Consider the following 19,464-nt stretch of genomic DNA (forward strand, 5'->3'; position numbering starts at 1 on the left):
TGCTGAAGGCACCCCTGGGGCCTGGCAGGCCGCCTTCCCAGCCTGGGGGTCTGGCCGCACCTCCCTCCCCATCCCAGGCTGGCCCAGCCCCTCCTTCCAGGAGTTGAGGAGCCCGAGACTCTGCTTCAGCTTCCACCCTAATGCCGCTTTGTGCCAGCCGTGTTCTGTCAAAATACTTTATTAAGAAAAAAAAATACTTTATCAAGGATCTCTGTGATCTTAGAAAAGAGGGGTGGCTGTGGGCCAGGGTCCCCACAGACTCAGCCGGTTTCTCTTCCCTCTGTGCAGGAGGCAGGGAGGAGTCTGGGGGCAGGGGAGCTGTTGAGGCATGGGGTGTGTGTGTGTGTGTGTGTGTGTGTGTGTGTGTGTCTGTCTGGGTCTGTGGATCACTCTGTATGTGTCTGCCTGTTCCTTTGCCTGGATCTGTGTATTTCTCAGGCTTCGTGGCCCTGTGGTTGCCCTGTGAGCATGTTCTGTGTGTATCTGGGTCCATGGGTTTGTGCGTCTCCATCCTGGCTCTTACGCCAGGTCTCACCTCTCACCCCCATGCCTGTTGTCACTGTCCACAGAAGGGCCCCTAAGCCCAGGGGCCTGCGGGCACATTGGGATGGTGCTCACAGCTCTTCCCCTGCTGCCTCCAATCCCACCCGTCCAGAGCTGAGCGCTGGCTCGGTCCCAGTCCAGCCCAGCAGGGTGGCCCCGTTCAGCTTCTCCGTTGAGTTGTCCGGGACGAGTGTCGAGTTGTCCGGGACCAGTGTGGAGTTGTCTGGGATCAGAGTCGAGTTGTCCAGCCCCTTCGTCAAGTTGTCCAGAGCCGACATGCCCCGAGATTCCCAGTCCACTGTGGGGCTGCCTGGAGACCCTTCCTGGGATGTGCCATCCTTGGACCGTGGTCCTGGGCCCTCGGAGCCTGGTGTGGCGTCGGGGGCCACGCGGGATGCAGCATCGTTGTGCAAAGTTCTGGAGAAAACTGAACAAGGGTTGGGAGGATCATGAGGGGTGGGGTGGGGGACTGGTGTCCCTCCGTTCCCCAGCCCCAGCCTCAAGGAGTAGCGAGCAGGCAAGGGGATCCCCTCCATGTCCCCCAGAGGCCCAGTATAGAGACTTGGGGAAACAAGGGGATTGTGCCCATGATGCAGCCCGGGGGGTTTTGAGGACAGAGCATCCCTAGCCCACCTACCTCGAACAGGTGCGTAGTCTCCGGCGTTCTCGGCTTTGTTGGTGACGAAAGGGCTAATGGAGGGCAGGACGATGAGGGCAAAGGAGAGCAGCAGGACCTGGCAGAGATGGGGGAGGTCACCCCATCCCTCCCCCCACCCTGTGAGCAAAGAAACTGAGGCCCAGAAGATGGGATCGTGCTTGAATTGGGGCTCAGGCTGTGCTCAGCTCCCCACACAGACCCCCTTTGCCAAGGCTGAGGACCCCCTTTATCCTGGGGACCAGGACTTACCGCTATGCAAGTGCCCGTCTGGGCCGACTTGCTGGTGGACTGGACCACAATGGCCTGGAGTTTCTTCAGCTGCTCCAAGAGGGATCTTAGTGGGAATGGGAGGGTCTTGGCTCAGCCCCATGGGGCTGTGATCTGACTGACTCCCATCCATTCCTGGGATCTCCCAGACTGGCTGATGTCTGAACCCCATTCATCCCTCACGGCCCCACTGGTCTTTAGAGTCCCAGACTCTCTCTCTTTGCTTCAGTAAATCTCCCTGAACATCCCACCCCCTTGCACCCACTCACTTCTCTGCCACCCCACCTCCCTGATCCAGGCCGCCATCATCTATCACCGAAATGCCAGCCCCAGCCTCTACTCTGGCCCCCCTAAGGACCCTCCTGCCACCCTAGGGTTAATGCTCCAAGCAGTAGCCAGATGGCACTTTTCAAATGTAAGTGGGCTTCTCTCCATCCTCCCAGGGCTCCCACCCCCCTGGGGTAAAAGCCCAAGTCCTCCCCATGGCCCCCAAGGCTCTGCATGACCTGCCCCATCCCCTCCCTGCCCTCCCCTCCTCCCTCTCTCCCCCTCACCCACTCTGCTCCAGCCACAAGGGCTCACGTGCTGTTTCTGCTACATGCCAGACCTGGTCCCACCCCAGGACTTTTGCACATGCTGGTTCCCTCTGTACCAAGGACACTATTTCCCCAGGTCTTCTTGTAGCTGGTTCTTTCTCATCCATCAGGTCTTATCTCAAAAGTCACCTTATCTGACCTCCCTGCCCAGAATAGGCCCCACTTGCTCTCCAGTGCCTTTATCCTGCTTCGCTCTTACCCTCAGTGACAATCACTATTTGAAAACAATCATATATTTTCATTTGTCTTGAGTATGTCTCCCACTAGACCATGAGTTCTCTAAGTCGGGAAACTGTCTGTTTGTTTACTGTTGTGGTTCCATTGCCCAGAACAATGCCTGGCACAGACGAGGTGCTAAATATATGTTGAGTAGATGCACCTCTTAGATGGAACACACGCAGTCCTCCAGGATGCTGTGTTTCTAGCCTCTGGCCATTCATGTGTCATTTCCTCCACCGGAAATACCTGTCCCCAAGTCCAAGTGCCCTCCTTTATGCAGCCTGCCCCCTTTCTAGGTGGAGCCCTTACCCCCTGCTCTGCTTTGCCATCACAGAGGCTGTCCCCCACATTGTCCACCTCTCCTGCAAGGGACTCTGGGGGCCAGCTACCCCTGTCCTCTGCCACAGCTAGACCAAGACTCACAGGTTCTGCTTCTCGAGATGCAAGACCTTCCTCTGAAGCTCCTGGTTCTGGGCAGTGCAGGCTGACATCCTGCAGGGACAATGTCACAGTGACATTCAGAATATGCCTGTCACCAACTGGCCCAGCTGACCTCTCCCTGTCAGGCCCCACTTGACAGGGAACCTGAGGTTAGAGATGGGACGTCACTCATCCAAATACACCGGGCGAGTTTGTGGACAGGGCCATGATTTGAACCCAGGTCTGCCTGGCTCCTAGATCCCACATCTGCATTGATGTGGGGGCTTCACTCTAGTCTGTGCCCCCAGGACTGGGAATGGAATGCCCAACTTGGGCAGTGATGCTTCCAGAAGACCAAGGAGTAGGATGACTGGGAGTCTAAGGAGAACCAAGTTACAATCCTCACCCTCCCCGTGAGCTCAAGCCACTCTACTCTCTGAGCTCAGCCCCCTCACCTGTAAAATGGGGCAACAATTACCTAGTTCACAGAGTGTTTGGGAGAATGACATGAAATAAGGTTGATTAGGGGCTTTGTAGATTGCATCTGAGGTACATGACAATGGTGATCCATCCATCTAGGGATCCCAGATCCAGGCTGGGGCCCCACCTTTCCCGTCTGCATCCCTCTGTGATCGTGGTCTTGGCCCAGACCACTCAGATGTGGAATTGAAATACACAAATCCCAGCATGTGAATATGTTGGTCTTCACATTGCATCCAGGGAAAGGAATAAGCGCCCCCCCCCCCACACACACACACTGAAAGGCCCTTCTTTTAAATAACTCATGGGATAGAAAAGAATCCATGATGTAGGGGCGCCTGGGTGGCTCAGTTGGTTAAGCAACTGCCTTCGGCTCAGGTCATGATCCTGGAGTCCCTGGATCGAGTCCCGCATCGGGCTCCCTGCTCGGCAGGGAGTCTGCTTCTCCCTCTGACCCTCCCCCTCTCATGTGCTCTCTCTCATTCTCTCTCTCAAATAAATAAATAAAATCTTTAAAAAAAAAAAAAAGAATCCATGATGTAGATTAAGGAAGACCCAAGAACCCAGTGGTAATGTCACTGGTGCAAATCACAATGCGTGAGGGGCAGCTAACGCAGGGCCGGGAGGGACAGATCTTTACCAGCCTTTATACAGCTCAACAAGCGAATGCACATGTGTTGAAAGTTAGCAAAAGGACAACAGAACAAACTCCCTCCAAAATAAAGCATCAAGGAAGAACATACTAAAGCTAAGAGCAATAAGACTGATGAATCACTGAACTCTACCTCCAAAACTAATAATACACTATATGTTAATTAATTGAATTTAAATAAATTAAAAATAATAATAAAGATAAGAGCAGAAATGGAAGAACTAGAATACAAAAATACAGGTGGGTGGGAGGAAAAGCCAGAAAGCCATTCTCTGGCAAGAATAAGTAAATAAATAAGTCTCTGACAAGATGAATCAAGAAGATGAAGGAGAAAAAGAAGGCACAAATGAACAGCATGAATTTATTAAAATGGGTATGACTGCCAACAACGTAGAGCTTAGCAAAATAGTAAGAGATAACTATGAACCATTTTGTGGTGATACATTTGTAACAGACAACTTCCCAGAAATGTATGACATCCCAAAACTGACTTGGGAAGACAGAACACCCAAATAAACCCATAACACTCCATCAAGTCAGTCCCAGGTTAGGAAGTGAGCGTGCTCACTTGTTACGTTTCTGTTAAAGAAGAAAGAGGGGCGCCTGGGTGGCTCAGTCGGTTAAGCGACTGCCTTCGGCTCAGGTCATGATCCTGGAGTCCCGGGATCGAGTCCCTGGATCGAGTCCCGCATCGGGCTCCCTGCTCGGCAGGGAGCCTGCTTCTGCCTCTGACCCTCCCCTCTCTCATGTGCTCTCTCTCTCTCTCGTTCTCTCTGTCTCAAATAAAAAAAAAAAAATCTTAAAAAAAAAAAAAAAAAAAGAAGAAGAAAGAGGAGCCTGTCCCCTTACATGAGTTAAGAGAGAGGTGATTGGATGAAACTGGGGTCACAGTTTTTCAGTTGAGGAATTTCTGCCAGGAATGATGTCCCCTCTGTCCTTCCCAACACACACACTCAAGGAAGCCGTGATAGCTGAGGACCAGGGATGCTCAGACTGGGGGAGTAAGCACCCCATCTTCAGGCAGAGAGCCAGAACAAGATGGGCCATACATTCTCCTTTCTTGGTGCCACATATTCTAGGGGATAAAGGGACCTCGAGACTGAGCCCTCTGCCATCTCTAGGCATCTTTCCATCCTTGCAGTTCACATGAAAAATAACCTCTCCCCCAGAGTCGAAAAAAAAAACCTCTCAAAGGGGAACCCCCCCTACACTGTTGGTGGGAATGCAAGCTGGTGCAGCCACTGTGGAAAACAGTATGGAGGTTCCTCAAAAAGTTGAAAATAGAGCTACCATATGATCCAGCAATTGCACTACGGGGTATTTACCCCAAAGATACAAAAGTAGGGATCCGAAGGGGTACGTGCACCCCGATGTTTATAGCAGCAATGTCCACAATAGCCAAACTGTGGAAAGAGCCAAGATGTCCATCGACAGATGAATGGATAAAGAAGATGTGGTATATATACACAATGGAATATTATGCGGCCTTCAAAAGGAATGAGATCTTGCCATTTGCAACGACGTGGATGGAACTGGAGGGTATTATGCTGAGCGAAATAAGTCAAACAGAGAAAGACATGTATCATATGACCTCACTGATATGAGGAATTCTTAATCTCAGGAAACAAACTGAGGGTTGCTGGAGTGGGGGGTGGGGTGGGAGGGATGGGGTGACTGGGTGATAGACACTGGGGAGGGTATGTGCTCTGGTAAGCGCTGTGAATTGTGCAAGACTGTTGAATCTCAGATCTGTACCTCTGAAACAACTAATGCAATATATGTTAAGAAAAAAAAAAAGAAGAAGAAGAAGAAGGTAGCGGGAGGGGAAGAATGAAGCGGGGGAAATCGGAGGGGTAGACGAACCATGAGAGACGATGGACTCTGAAAAACAAACTGAGGGTTCTAGAGGGGAGGGGGTTGGGAGGATGGGTTAGCCTGGTGGTGGGTATTGAGGAGGGCACGTTCTGCATGGAGCACTGGGTGTTATGCACAAACAATGAATCATGGAACACTTCATCTAAAACTAATGATGTAATGTATGGGGATTAACATAAGAAAAAAAAAATTAAAAAAAAAACACCTCTCACTTTGTCAGGCCCCCCCAAACTGTGACCCTAGTCACATTGCACCCCTCTCCCTGGGCCTCTGTTCCCCTCCCCCACCCCAAGTTTGGCATCCCAGGCCCCCAGCCTTACCGAGTTTCCAGGCCATCAATATATTCCTTCTTCTTTTTCCGGCTTTCTTGGGCCGACTGTTTGTTCCGGATTTTCCGCCGGATTTTTTTCAGCACTCGCTCCTCGTACTGCAGTGACATGAGGAGGAGAGTCCACTCCATTGTCTGGACCCATGTTCTCTTCCCATGGGAGCCCCCCCCGCCCCAGACCCAGGGACCTGGGGGAAGACTCCAAGTGACTTCCTCTAAATTCTTGCAGTCTCTGGGGCGGGGCGGGGGCGGGGGTGTCCTGGGTCCTGATGATCTTCCCAGACCCCATCCCAGTTAGGAACTGGCTACCAGACTTTGCGCATTGGTGCGATGGCGCCACCTTCTGGCCACGCCTGGGAACAGCGCCTTTCCCGGAGCCGGCTGGTACCGAGACGAAGGAATGTCTTTCCAGTGGGAATGGCAAACCCAGGTCTTGAGTTGAATGAAATAGGCTTGGGGGCCGGGGGGCAGCTGCGGCGAGCTGGTTGCATATGGCGGTGTGGGAGTATGGGGGCCACAGTCACGGAATTCTTGCGTGAAAACTCCCGGCCAGAGAAATGTTAGCAACCAATTCAAAATTCAAACATTCACAAAATGCAGCACAGCCCAGTCGAAGCCTGTCTGCAGGGGTACCTGGCCTGCGGGTCACCCCTTTTGTGAGCTCTGGCCTGCAAGGGGCTATGATAAAGCGTGAAAGGCACGAGGAAGGCTCCCAGAGCCCAAACCACCGCCGCCTGGAAGCCCACCCTTGGTTCCCGGATGTCAAGCCCTGCCCACCGAGTTGGTCTTTAGGATGCGTTTCCCGGCTCCAGCGACAGACGCGTCATGACATTCTAGCGCAGGAGGCCCCCAAGGTGAGATTCCTGGGCAGGTAGCTGCAGGAAAGGGGGCGGGGCCCGGAGCCCCAGCTCACCTTGGTGAGGGGCAGCTGGGTGGGCAGAGTGAGGCCTTCTTTGGCCAGAAGCTTCTTCTCATCCTCTGTCAGCACCAGCTCCTGGCAGTGGTCAGCCCCAGGGCGCAGCAGGTGGGGGGCTGCCACGTGATGCTGTTGCTGTGGGAAAAATCAGGACATGGCGCTGGGGGCAGGGAAACCGACCCCCTCCAGGAAATGGAAGAGGCACCAGATTTGAGAAACTATCGATTCGTCTGCTGTCAGGTCCGCATGGGCGCTGGGGCTCAGGAGAGCCAGCACCAGCCCTCTGAGCCGGGAACTGATCCTACGGAACCTCACGTGTGGACAAAAGGGCTGGACACAAGGGCTGGACACAGTGGGGATATCCAACAAATAGGGGATAGATTTAAAAAGGCATCACCCGGGTCTGCGGGGTGGGGAGTACTACACAGTGGTGAAAAAGGACGGGGCTCCCCTGTATCATGATATAAAGCAATCACCACGATAAACTCTCAAGTTAAAAAATAAAGGGCCAAAAACATGTTAAGGGTGGGACACTACTTAGTATGTCAAACTTAAAAAATGAAGAAGGAATCCCTTTGGGAGGAGTCCTTGGCATCTGTGTGGGAAGGGAGGTATCTGGCAACATAGGGTGAGGGAGAAGATCCCCCCCCCATGCCTGTGTGTGCCTTTGGAACTCGGGCTGTATGGATGCATTTGCCTGTTTAAAAAAAAAAAGTGTTTAATTAAATTTAAATTATGAAAGAGAAACATTAGAAATGTCACCCGAGTGTCAAAGTCTTAAAAGTGTCACCCTGTGGGGCGCCTGGGTGGCTCAGTTGGTTAAGCGACTGCCTTCGGCTCAGGTCATGATCCTGGAGTCCCGGGATCGAGTCCCACATCAGGCTCCCTGCTCGGCAGGGAGTCTGTTTCTCCCTCTGACCCTCCTCCCTCTCATGCTCTCTGTCTCTCATTCTCTCTCACTCAAATAAATAAATAAAATCTTTAAAAAAAAAAAAAAAGTGTCACCCTGTGGAATGACAGACCCCAGAATAAAGGTGCAGATTGGGACAGTCTGTCAATCCTGTGGATCAATCCCCACTACCCAGAATTCTAGGCCATTAATCAGCCCAACTGGTTCCTCATCTGTGAAATGGGAGCACTAATTGGGTCGTCAGGTCTGGTTTATGGGTACCCGAAGCCCTTGGAAATACAGATGGCCCTGGGTCAGTGGGCAGTGACCCAATAGGCCAGCCCAGGGATCGAGCCAGCAGCCACTGTGTGACTTATGGCAAATTGCTGACCCTCTCTGTGCCCATTTCCTCAAGGGTAAAATTAATGTAACAAGAGCCCCAATCTTTTGCATTACTGTGAGTTAAAAGATGATACATTGAAAGCATTTAGAAGAATGCTTGGTTTTAGCTTTTTTTTTTTTTTTAATTATTATTACTACTGGAAAGTGCCCTACCCTGTGTGTGACTCAGCCTTCCGATCTCTGAAATGGAGGTACTGGGGCCCCATGAAGCCCTCCGACCCCAATGCTCTGAGGGGTGGGGTCGGGGCTGCTCACCAGGTCGGTGGCCCCGCTGCCGGAGAGAAGAAGATCTTTCACCGTGAGGTTGCAGGATGGAGGCTGGTCCATCAACTCAACCTGCTCCTCGGAACACAGGCCCGGGCTCCACATTTCTGATGAGGGCAGATGGGGACAAAGACAGGGAAAAGTCAGGTGGGGACCCCTGAGCTCCCAGCTTCTACCTGCTGCCTCCAGAAAGGCTCCCAGGATTGACCACAATGTGCTAGGGATTTGGGGCACAGCTTGGGGCCCCAAGGCCTGGGTTGAAGGCGACAGCCCCAGCTGGTGCCTCTGTCTTCTTGCTGAGGGAAATTGGGAACCCGATTCATCAGGACACTGCTGAGGGACCCACTGCCAACCCGGCAGGAGCGGCAGTTATAGCCCAGGATCATAGACTAGATCTCCAGCCAGAGCGGCCTTATCTCCCGCTGGGGGCAGGGACCAGGTCTAATTCACCTCAGGTTCCCTCCCACCTGGCACCTATAGGCAGGCTGGTCTCCAGAACACAGACTTCAGGGTTACACAGCTCTTGGTTCCTATCCTGCCTGGGCAGAGCTGTGTGACCTTGGTTAAGTGATTAAACCTCTCTGAGTCTCACTTTTGTCAACTCTCCAATGAATCTAATAAGAGCTCCCACGTCGTTGCAAGGCTCAAGGGGAAAAGGACGCCCTGCTGGGGGGTGTCTTGTGCATAAGGCTAGTTTCCCCCAGATCCAGGAGGAGCGTCCCGAGGCCTAGGGTCCCATGACCTCACATACTTTCATCGAGCATCTCTATGATCCAGGCATGGGAGGTTCAAAGATGAGCGTGGTATCTGGGCAGCGTGGTATCTGGGGCGGGAGCCAGCCTGCCAGGGTTACAGCCCAGTTCAGTGGCTCTGACTCATTCCTAAACCTCACGGGGACTCCATTTCACCATCTGGGGAATGGACCCATGACAGCACCTATTTCAAAGGGCCGGTGTGTGGGCACAGTGCCTGGAACGAGGAGAGGGTGGTGAACGAAGTTGCAGAACCCACCCAGGTCTATGGCCACAGAGGTCTCCAGCACTTGGGCCACTGGTCCCGGGGGACTGGCAAGGCAGGGGAGTCCCGGATGGTAGGAGGGGCAGAGCCCCTTGCCTGACTCCGTGGTATGGCAGCCGGTGGGGGTGGCGGCCGCCCCACTGCGTGGAGGGGTGTCCGGGAGGTCAGAGGGCAGGTCTTCAGAGATGCCACTGTCACTGGCTGCAGGGGACCAGATCGGGGAGCTGGGCACCGAGTCTCCAGAAGCCAGGATGGAGTTTAGGAACTCATCAGAGTCTGGGCCTGGCAGGACCTGCTGGGACAGAGAGGGAGGGGGTGGGAGATGAAAGCGCTAGGCTTTATTCTGGATAGCTGTGTGACTCTGAGCAAGCCACTGATCCTCTCTGGGCCTCACTTGTCCTCTCTGCAAGACAGAAGGGGCTAATTCCCCTTCCTCCCAGGGTTCTTGGAGCCTGAACACAATCGTGCAGCGTGGGTACACCCCCCAAGGCACAAGCCCCGAGTTTGAGCTTGAACCCAGCCCCAAAGTGCTGTGTGACCCTGGACAAGTTACTGCTCCTCTCTGGGCCTCGGTTTCCTCACCTCTAAGAAGAAGCTAATGTCACCTACCCCTCAGGGTAGCTGAGAGGTTCGACACAATGCTGTGCTTTGCTAAAATTGAGCTCTGTGAGCCCGTGGAGTGGGGCTCTGGCTCTGTGGCCTGGCGTGTCCTCACCTGGTCCTCAATGTGGTCCCAGTCCTCACCCAGCTCCACATGTCTCAGGATGCCGTCCTGCTGATCAAACAGGAGATCCAGGAGCTCCAGGCTGCCAACGGGGTCCATGGGACCGGTGGAGGAAGCCATCTGGGGCAAGGAGGGGACAGGCATGAGGATCACTCAGCCCCCTCTCCTCCCACCGCCCATCTGCACGCCACCCCAAGGTCCATGAGGCTCAAACTCAACCACCGCTCAGCCCCCAGGCTGGCCCACCCTGCCCCTGGAGCTTCCATCTCCAGATGGGCTGTGGAGCTGACACAGGCCCTCCCAGGGCATGTGAGCCAATTCCTTTAAAAGTGCTAGACAGGTGCATGCATGGGGGTGAGCAGCCTTGTCAACTCCTATGAGACTGATGAAACCAGCCCCCTCTTACCCTCCCATCCTGCCCAAGTGCCCCCCTCCTGGAGGAAAGACAAGAGCAGCCCCAGGATGGAGGCACGAGTTTGGCCATTCCGTGTTCTCTCTGGGCCTCAGTGTTCCCATCTGTACAATGGGGTGTGTGTGTGTGAGGCTCCTTCCAACTCTGGGAGCTTGGGGAGGGTTTCCTGGCCTCGACTCTCCCTCCCTCCCCCATGGACCCGGACAGGGCTCACCTTTCCAGCTGCTAAATCCCCATTCATGAGGCCAGCCAGCTCTGCCTCCCACCGCTTCCCGAGTCTGCTCTGAGCTGGAGCCTCACCCCACCACCAGGACTCCCAGGCTCTGCTCCGCTCCTCGCTCCAGCTCCGTAACCACCCCCAAAAGATGCTGAAATAGTATAGGGAGCTCCCAGCCCATCCCTGGGTGCTGATTGGGGGACAGGCAAGATGGACAGGGTTAAGGGCCAGTGACACCAGGGCAGGCTGGGGGAAGGGAGGGAAGACCGTTATCTTGATGTTTTGTGCTTTTCTAGCCGCAGTGGGCAAAGGCCAAAGTCTGGGGTGCCTCAGCTCTGCCATGACCTCTCCCCCACTTTCAGGGACTGTTTCTCCTCTGAGTCCCAGGATGTGGGTCTCCAGGAGAGCCCAGGGCCCCTGGCTGGGTCCTGTCCACTCCCAGGACAGAACAAAACCAAGAGGAACAGCCCAGGCCTTTGCTGGAGCCTTTCCCTCTGCCAGAAGCTCCCTTCCCTCAGGACCTGGCAACCTCCTACCCACCCTCCAAGCCCTCCCCGGCCAAACCTAAGCAGCAATCAGTTCCTTCTAGAATCTTCTATTGTTCATTTATTCCTTGAATACTGATTGAGCCAAACTTGGTCCTAACCCCAGGGCCTTTGCACTTGCTGTTCTGCCTGCCAGGAAATGCCCTCCCTCCCACCTCTGACTCTGTCACTGTCTTTGTATATTCAGCCCAGATGGCTAAGAGGCTATGGGTGACCGCCCCCTTCCCCGGAGCCCAGCCCCATAGCTCTTTGTGATATCACTGTTTTCAGGAACCCCTCACTGTTTGACATTGTCTTTTGTCTTTACCTGTTTTTGTGTCTTCCTCATTTCTCTCCTTCCCACCCCCAGGGCCTTACAGGCTAGAATGGAGTTTCCCTTGTTCTCTGCTGGGTCCCTAGTATCTAGGAAGGGCCTGCACATAGCAGAGGTGCTCAATCAGCCCTTACTCATCGAGCCCACCACTGTTTTAGGGATAAAGCACTGAACAAGCTAGACCATAAATACATAAATAAATCAGGAAAGTGATAAAAGAGTAAGTGCTACCAAGAAACTGCATATAACCACAGGGAAAGGCAACCAAAGGCTGGAAAAGCCTCCTTGAAGAAGGTGACCTTTTTTTTTTTTAAGTAAGCTTTATACCCAATGTGGGGCTTGAGCTCACAACCACAAGATTAAGAGCTATATGCTCTACCCACTGAGCCAGCCAGGTACCCCTTAAGAAGGTGACATTTAAGTACAGTCCTGGGGGAAGCGTGTTTCAGGCTGAAGAAACAGCACATGCAAATGTCCTGTGATCAGGACTTGGTCTGGTGTGTTGGAGGAACAGCGAGGAGGCCCCTGTGGCTGGAGCAGAGAGAGGGGGTGGAGAGAGGGAGAAGGAAGGGCAGGCAGGGGACGGGGCAGGTCGTTCAGGGTGTTGGCGGCGGGGCGGGGGGGGCAGGCAAGGAGTTTGGTTTATACTAAATACAGCAGGAAGCTGTTGGGAGCTTAGTGAGTGGAGGAGAACTAAACCCAGCCTTCCGTGTGTCGGGCACGATGCTGGGCTCCAGGCTGCACATGGAGTGGAAACTGCACATGTACAGAAAACACCCTCCTTGCACTCAAGAAATTCCCATCCCGGTGTGTTTTTCTCGATGGACCGTCACCATTCACGTAACAGACATTTAGTGAAAGCCCACGATGTGCTACGTCTGGTGCGGTACTTGCATCTGACGGGGACACACAAGACAGCGGCTGTGCCCCAGGGTACCCTGGACAACGTCTGGGAGCTGTCTGTGACTGTCGGACTGGGGGGGGCTCCCGGCAGCTCAGGCCCCCAGCGCCCGGGGGCGCCCCTGCCCCAGAGAGTGATCCAGCCGAGGGGAGTCACTGTCCTCTCTCACCCTCAGCCTCCCCCCAATCTTCCTTGCTTCCTCTGTAACCACCCTGTGTTGGATTTTTAAGGGCTTTGTTTGGCTTGGCTGGGCTTCCGTGATCCCAGCCGTAATATTTATTCAGCCTTTGCTGTAGAGACTCATTTCCAGGGCAGGCAAGGCAGGTGTGGGAAGTAGGTGAGGTTTGACTTCTGGTTTCTCCCTGCCTCTGCCTCCCCCCTCATTGCTGATCCCCAGGAGCCCCGGTGCCCTTCAGATAGAGCTCTCCCTCCTCCTCGTACCCAAACCTGCCAGAGGGAAGAGTCTGCATTCGCTCGCTCACCCCTTCCTGTAGATTTAGACCCCCTAGTGCCCTTCCCCAAGATCTTTGTATTTAAAATTTTTTATATATAATCATGGACTTTAGAAGGCATTTATATGCCCCAATGAAGAGATATCTGAACAAGTCCGATAAGGATAAGCAGTGAGGGACAGGAGGACTTTTTGATGCCCTTGACAGCATATTATCTCGTTTATGGAACAGGAATGCATATGTCAAGGCAACGCTAAGCTGGAATGCAAAGTAACACTTCCACGGTAGCTTCCACCAACATGTGTAAGTGTGAAACACAGCACGAGAGATGCTCCAGCCAAACAAGATTAAGGAATGCCGCATTAAGAAGCAGCTCTGTGGGGGCACCTGGGTGGCTCAGTCGGTTAAGCGTCTGCCTTCGGCTCAGGTCATGATCCCAGGGTCCTGGGATCAAGCCCCGTGTCTGGCTCCCTGCTCCACAGGAAGCCTGCTTCTCCCTTCCCCACTCCCCCTGCTTGTGTTCCCTCTCTCGCTGTGTGTCTCTCTGTCAAATAAATAAATAAAATCTTTAAAAAAAAAAAAAAGAAGCAGCTCTGCGGCATGGACCAGAGCCCTTACGATGCACTGCTGTGTTTTTAGAGTGGACAGAGTTTGTAGCATTTCCCAAACATAATTGTGTCGGCGTGGGTTTTGTTTTTCATTTTTTTAAAAAAGATTTTATTTATTTATTCATAAGAGACAGAGGCAGAGGGGGAAGCAGGCTCCCCGCGGAGCAGGGAGCCCGATGCGGGACTCGATCCCAGGACCCTGGGATCATGACCTGAGCCGAAGGCAGACGCTTAACCGACTGAGCTACCCAGGCGTCCCTGTTTTTCATTTTTACTTGGTTGGTTCTGAACCATTACCGACAGGTGAAAATGTTAACGATACCCACCAGAACAACTAAAGTAAAACAAATGAAACAGATGGATATCAGATACTGGTGGAAAATAAGGAGCCACCAGAACTCTTCCGTTGTTGGTGGGAATCAAAATATTATACCCCGTTTGGGAAATTGGGTAGTCTCTTATAAAGTTGCATTATAAAAATGCATCGTATGCATTTACCATATAATGGTACCACACTGTATGATTCCATTTATATGAAATCCGGAGAATAGACAAAGTAATCTTTGGGGATAGAGGGTGGTTGCCTAGGGTAGAGTGGGGAGCTGAGTGGACAGAGGCATGAAGAGACTTTTTAGGGTGGGGAAAATATTCTAGATCTTATTTTTATTTTTTATTTTTTTAAAGATGTTTTATTTATTTATCTGAGAGAGTGAGAGAGAGAGAGTGGGGAGGAGCAGCGGCAGAGGAAGAAGCAGACTCCCCTGCTGAGCAGGGAGCCCGATGCGGGACTCGATCCCAGGACCCCGGGATAATGACCTGAGCCGAAGGCAGACACTTAACCCACTGAACCACCCAGGCGCCACTAGAACTTATTTTTAGTGGTGGTTACATGAGTGTATAGAATTGTCAAAACTCGGCAAATTGAACACACCTAAGACCTGTGCATTATTACTGTAAACTAATTCTACTTCAGTAAAAAGTATACAAAATATAAAATGAACAATGACAGAAAACACTTAGCAAAACATTAGAAACAACAAAATAGGCATCAGTAGGGGATTGGTTAATAGAATCTGGTGTATTCCCATAATGGAATGTTATATGGCTTTGAAAATGAATGACAATTGTTTGTATATACCATATGGGGTAAATTTTTTTTTTTAAGTAGGCTCTACACCCAGCAGGGAGCCCCACATGGGGCTCGAACTCACTACCCTGAGATCAAGACCTGAGCTGAAGTTAAGAGTCAGACACTTAACCATCTGAGCCACCCAGGCGCCCCAGACATGGGGCAATATTGAGTGTATATGGTCCCATCAGTGTTTCTCACCATTTTGTGTTTTGTGCTCTTCCCCCCACTGAAATTGTAACACCATACATAGATTATATATCTGCTCATGTGCTCTATGTGTATCTGTGCTTTCTGCATAAGAAGAGGAAGATCTTTTTCACCCCGTAAGCTCTAGTTTTCACCCCCTTCAAGACAATATCTTCCCCATTGAAAGTGCACCAGGAAAGTGAAAAGGGACAGTGCAGAACACAGGATACCACATGTGAGTGAAAAAAGGGGAAATGAATGTACGTTTATAAACTACGTCTGGAGTGAGACACGATGGGGGTGGGGGTAGCTTTCAGGTCTGGGGGCTCCCACAGGAGGACGCTTTCTACTGCATCGTCATCTGCTCTCTTGGAATTTGAAGCCATGTGCCTGTTGCACATCTTCCAAAGAAATACAATTTCATTTAAACAAAAAAAATAAAGAAAGAAAGAGAAAGAAGAAAGAAAGAAAGAAAGAAAGAAAGAAAGAAAGAAAGAAAGAAAGAAAGAAAGAAAGAAAAGAAAGAAAGAAAGAAAGAGAAAACATTACAAATGAAGCAAGGAACATGAGTTCTTCACAGTTTTTCAAGTTTCCTAATATAAGCTCACCTTGTGTTCGAGTTAGCATTTAAGAGCTGCCTTTCCTATAACAGTAAATCGCTTCACCTGTGTCCCCAAAGCCCAGCATTCCCACCAGGACTAGATGCCTCCCTTGTAGCATTCCTTAAATAAGGAGATGCCTCCCTTTCACCATGATTGCTTTATTCTGGTGTGAACACTAAAGTATCAATGATTGCCAGCTGAGCCCTGCCAGGAAGCAGTTCCCCTAGACCGATGTCTTTCTCACTGATCCCTCTTCCTTTCCATCCCTAAAGTTACCTCAGATGGTTTCCAACAGTACAGAGGGAAAATGCACTCAAAGCTCTTTGAGCTAATTCTAACTAAAGTGTGAATGACTGATATCAGGCTCATTTATTCCTTTTTTTGGGAACAGCTACATTTTCTAATGGGGTTCAGAGGAACCCCTTTAGCTCAAGTCCAGATTAACTCTTAGGTTTTTGCCCAGGGTAAAAGATGTTAGTTAGGTATAACTAGTTCTAATTAAAGGTGAATAACTGATAGCAAGCACATATATTCCATTTCATGGGAGCATCTACATTTTCTTGTGGAACTGGAAGGCATTATAACTCAAAGATTAATTATTAGCTTTTCTCCCAGGACAAAAATCACCCCTCTCAGATGTTACTTAGATATAACTAGATCTAGTTAAAATGTGATGACAGATGTTAGGTGAATATATTATTTTTCTTGGGAACATTTACATTCTCAAGGAGCCTGAAGGAATTGTACTTCAGATCTATATTAGCTCTTAACTTTTTGCTTAGGTCAAATCCTTCTTCTCTGTGTGTGTTTCAGAGGTACTCAAGCGGTAAGACGTCCAAAAGCCACTGGCTTCTTTGTGAAACACCATGAAATTATGATATTCAATCTCACATACAAATTTTGTGTCTAGAAAACCCCAGCATCTAATTTAGGGCATGGAGGAACTGCTTCCTGGATCTTTACTGACTGGAGATTACATACTGTACCAGATTCTAGCTCAGACACGTGGCAGTTAGAAGTCAGAAAAGACTGGGAAAAACTCAGATGAGAGAGTTCTTGAAATTGAGAAAATGCTACCCACTTCCTCTACAGCCTGAGGACAGGTCCATAGGAGGCAGTATGATTCAGTAGTGAAGAACTCAGGGTTTAGAGCCAGATGGACCAGTGTGTGAACTCTACCTTCACTCCTCACAAGTGTTGTGTGAGACCCTGGGGAAGTCACTTCACTCTGCATCTCCTCTTTCCACATCTGTAGAAAGGGTATGCTGGGCATGCTGGGGATGCCAGGCTGCAAGGAATGCAGGTTTGGGGCTGCTGGCCATCATTACCCCACGATGGGAGAATGAAGCCCGCCCAGAACACAGCAGAGCAGACAGAGAGCAATCGATCCCTGACAACATGGTCTGATGTCCTGGATCCAGCCATACCTGAAATTCAGTCCTTGGCTTCAGATGCATGGCAGCAATGTGAGTCAGTGGATTCCCTTTTCAGCTTAAAAATTTCAGTTGATTTTCTGACCTTTCCAGGGTGGAGGGTGGGGGTGGGAAGCTAACTATTCACTTTCCCTAATTAATTCTGTCCACAGAGTTCTTTCCCACTCAAACTGCACACTTGAATATGGATCAGGGCAATTAGCATTAACACACTCTCCTTAGGTGTCTGTTGATCGGTCTCATCTGTCTGCCTTGTCTTTTCACAACTAGAAGGAGCCCCTTGAAGGCAGGTCTTTTCATCTCCCTTGACACTACTCAGGCCATGAGGAGTACTCAGGAGTGGCCAGTTCTGATTCTGCCAGAAGGGTTCTTTCCTACCCACATATCTTTGGTTTCTTTCTCCCTATTTTTTGACTGTCAAGGTCCCATTATTGAATCACTGAAATTATTTAAATTATTTAATCTCGTGGCATGCTATTAGCATGAGTTTGCAACCAGAGCCTAATTGTTTAAAATATATGTGTGATATAAATATAATATCATATGATATATCTAATATATGTGTATGTATATATAACGTATATTATATATACTATATATAAGCTCATATATAATACAAGCCCTCTCAAATATAAGTGTACAACTTGGTGAATTGTTACATGTATATACCGATCTGTATAAGCACCTCCCAGAATAAGACACAGAACTTCCCCCGCACTCCAGAAGCTCCTTCCTAGTCATTATCACTGTTCTGACTTCGTGCCCTTTTGCTCTGTTTCCTGAATATCTGCCATTTACCTCCTTTCATTACATCCCGCTCTCGTACTTATTTTTATCTTTCAATGGGATTTGCTCGTGTTTATTATAATCCACCCGTGAGTCTTGACAGCTCTACCTTCAAAACACGTTCAAAACGCCTGCTGCGTTCCCGCATCCTGGTCCAGCCCCATCAGCACTCTCCTCCATCTCTCCCTCTTCCTGGCTTGGCCCTCACTCCCCACCACAGTCTGCTTTCCTTATTATGGCATGAAAGTCCTTACAGGGGCTGTGCCCTCTCCCTTACCACCTTAGCATTGTCTTCCACTGCTCTCCCCCTCCCTCACTCCACACCGGCCTCACCTACACCAGGCACAGTCCTGCCTGAGGGCCTTTGCACTTGCTGTCCTCTCTTTCTGGAATTCCCTTTCCTAGATCTCCCTGTGGCTGGCTCTTTTCACCTTCAGATTTCTGCTCAAATCCACCTCCTCCGTGAAGCCCTCCCTGATCACCTCCTTTAAAATTGCAACTCCCCCCTCAATCCCCATCCCCCATCCTGCTTTACATTTCTTCATAGCAACTTAACCATCCTCTGAGACACCATATATTTTATTTATTTACCAGGGCATGCATTCATTCAGCAAACATTTATTTTATTTTATTTTATTTTTTAATATTTTATTTATTTATTTGACAGAGAGAGACACAGCGAGAGAGGGAACACAAGCAGGGGGAGTGGGAGAGGGAGAAGCAGGCTTCCCGCAGAGCAGGGAGCCCGATGCGGGGCTCGATCCCAGGACCCTGGGATCATGACCTGAGCCGAAGGCAGACGCTTAACGACTGAGCCACCCAGGCGCCCCTCAGCAAACATTTATTGAGGGCCTGTGCCAGGCAGAGGGAAGCATCCTAGGGGAGATGAATAGTCCTTAATTGTTTCATTAACAAAAAATGTCTTTTGATCCTTCCCTGCATCAACATTGGTCCAAGTGCTTAACTAGTCAGAGAGAGAAAGGGATGTGGTGTGGAGAGCTAGAAAGTCTCCAGCTAGGATTATCTGCAAAATTACAAGACCTATGTGGGATCCCCAGTGCCTGGCACACAGGAGCTACCCGACCCCAATGCTTGTGGAAGGAACAACCGAAGATGTATCAACATAACCACAGAGTTTAGTGCACAGTTGACAAACTACAGCCTGTGGGCCAGTTCTGGCCTTCTGCTTGTTTTGTAAATAAGCTTTATTGGCACACAGCCATGCCCTTTGGTTTACTGATTGTTTATGGCAGCTTTCCGGCCACATTGGCAGGGGTGAGTAGTTGCAGCAGAGACCCTGCGGCCTGAAGAGCTGAAAATATTTACTATCTGGTATATAATGTGACTGACCAACTGGATTGGAAATGTTATTTCATTTTGGTTAATTTGCATTTAAAGACCGATACTCAATTCACTTAATGGACAACTTTTGGTACCTACGGAACAGCTTGGCTACATGAATCTACCTTTGTTACTGTAAATTTTATGAACTCTATATATACAGATCAAGGATTTCTGATGAGAATTTAAGGTCCATATTGAGATGTGTTTTAAATGTGAAAGACACTAGGGATAGGCAAGTGTTAGTATTTTGAAAAGTGAAATATTAATAGTTTTGGTATTGGGA

At 50.4% G+C, this 19,464-nt stretch overlaps 1 protein-coding gene across 1 annotated transcript; it reads right to left on the reverse strand.

Annotated features, from left to right (window-relative positions):
- Window positions 1-1,233: 1,233 nt before the first annotated feature.
- Window positions 1,234-10,903, reverse strand: CREB3L3 (cAMP responsive element binding protein 3 like 3). Its single transcript, XM_021705407.1, has 8 exons — window positions 10,877-10,903; window positions 10,242-10,370; window positions 9,521-9,821; window positions 8,501-8,616; window positions 6,952-7,089; window positions 2,707-2,775; window positions 1,451-1,535; window positions 1,234-1,277 (listed from the first exon to the last, which is right to left on the reverse strand). The coding sequence occupies exons 1-8, from the start codon at window positions 10,901-10,903 to the stop codon at window positions 1,234-1,236; spliced, it is 909 nt and encodes a 302-aa protein (XP_021561082.1).
- Between the last annotated feature and the right edge of the window lie 8,561 nt (window positions 10,904-19,464).

Source organism: Neomonachus schauinslandi, chromosome 1 (assembly GCF_002201575.2).
Source record: "Neomonachus schauinslandi chromosome 1, ASM220157v2, whole genome shotgun sequence".
In the NCBI taxonomy this organism is placed as follows: domain Eukaryota; kingdom Metazoa; phylum Chordata; class Mammalia; order Carnivora; family Phocidae; genus Neomonachus; species Neomonachus schauinslandi.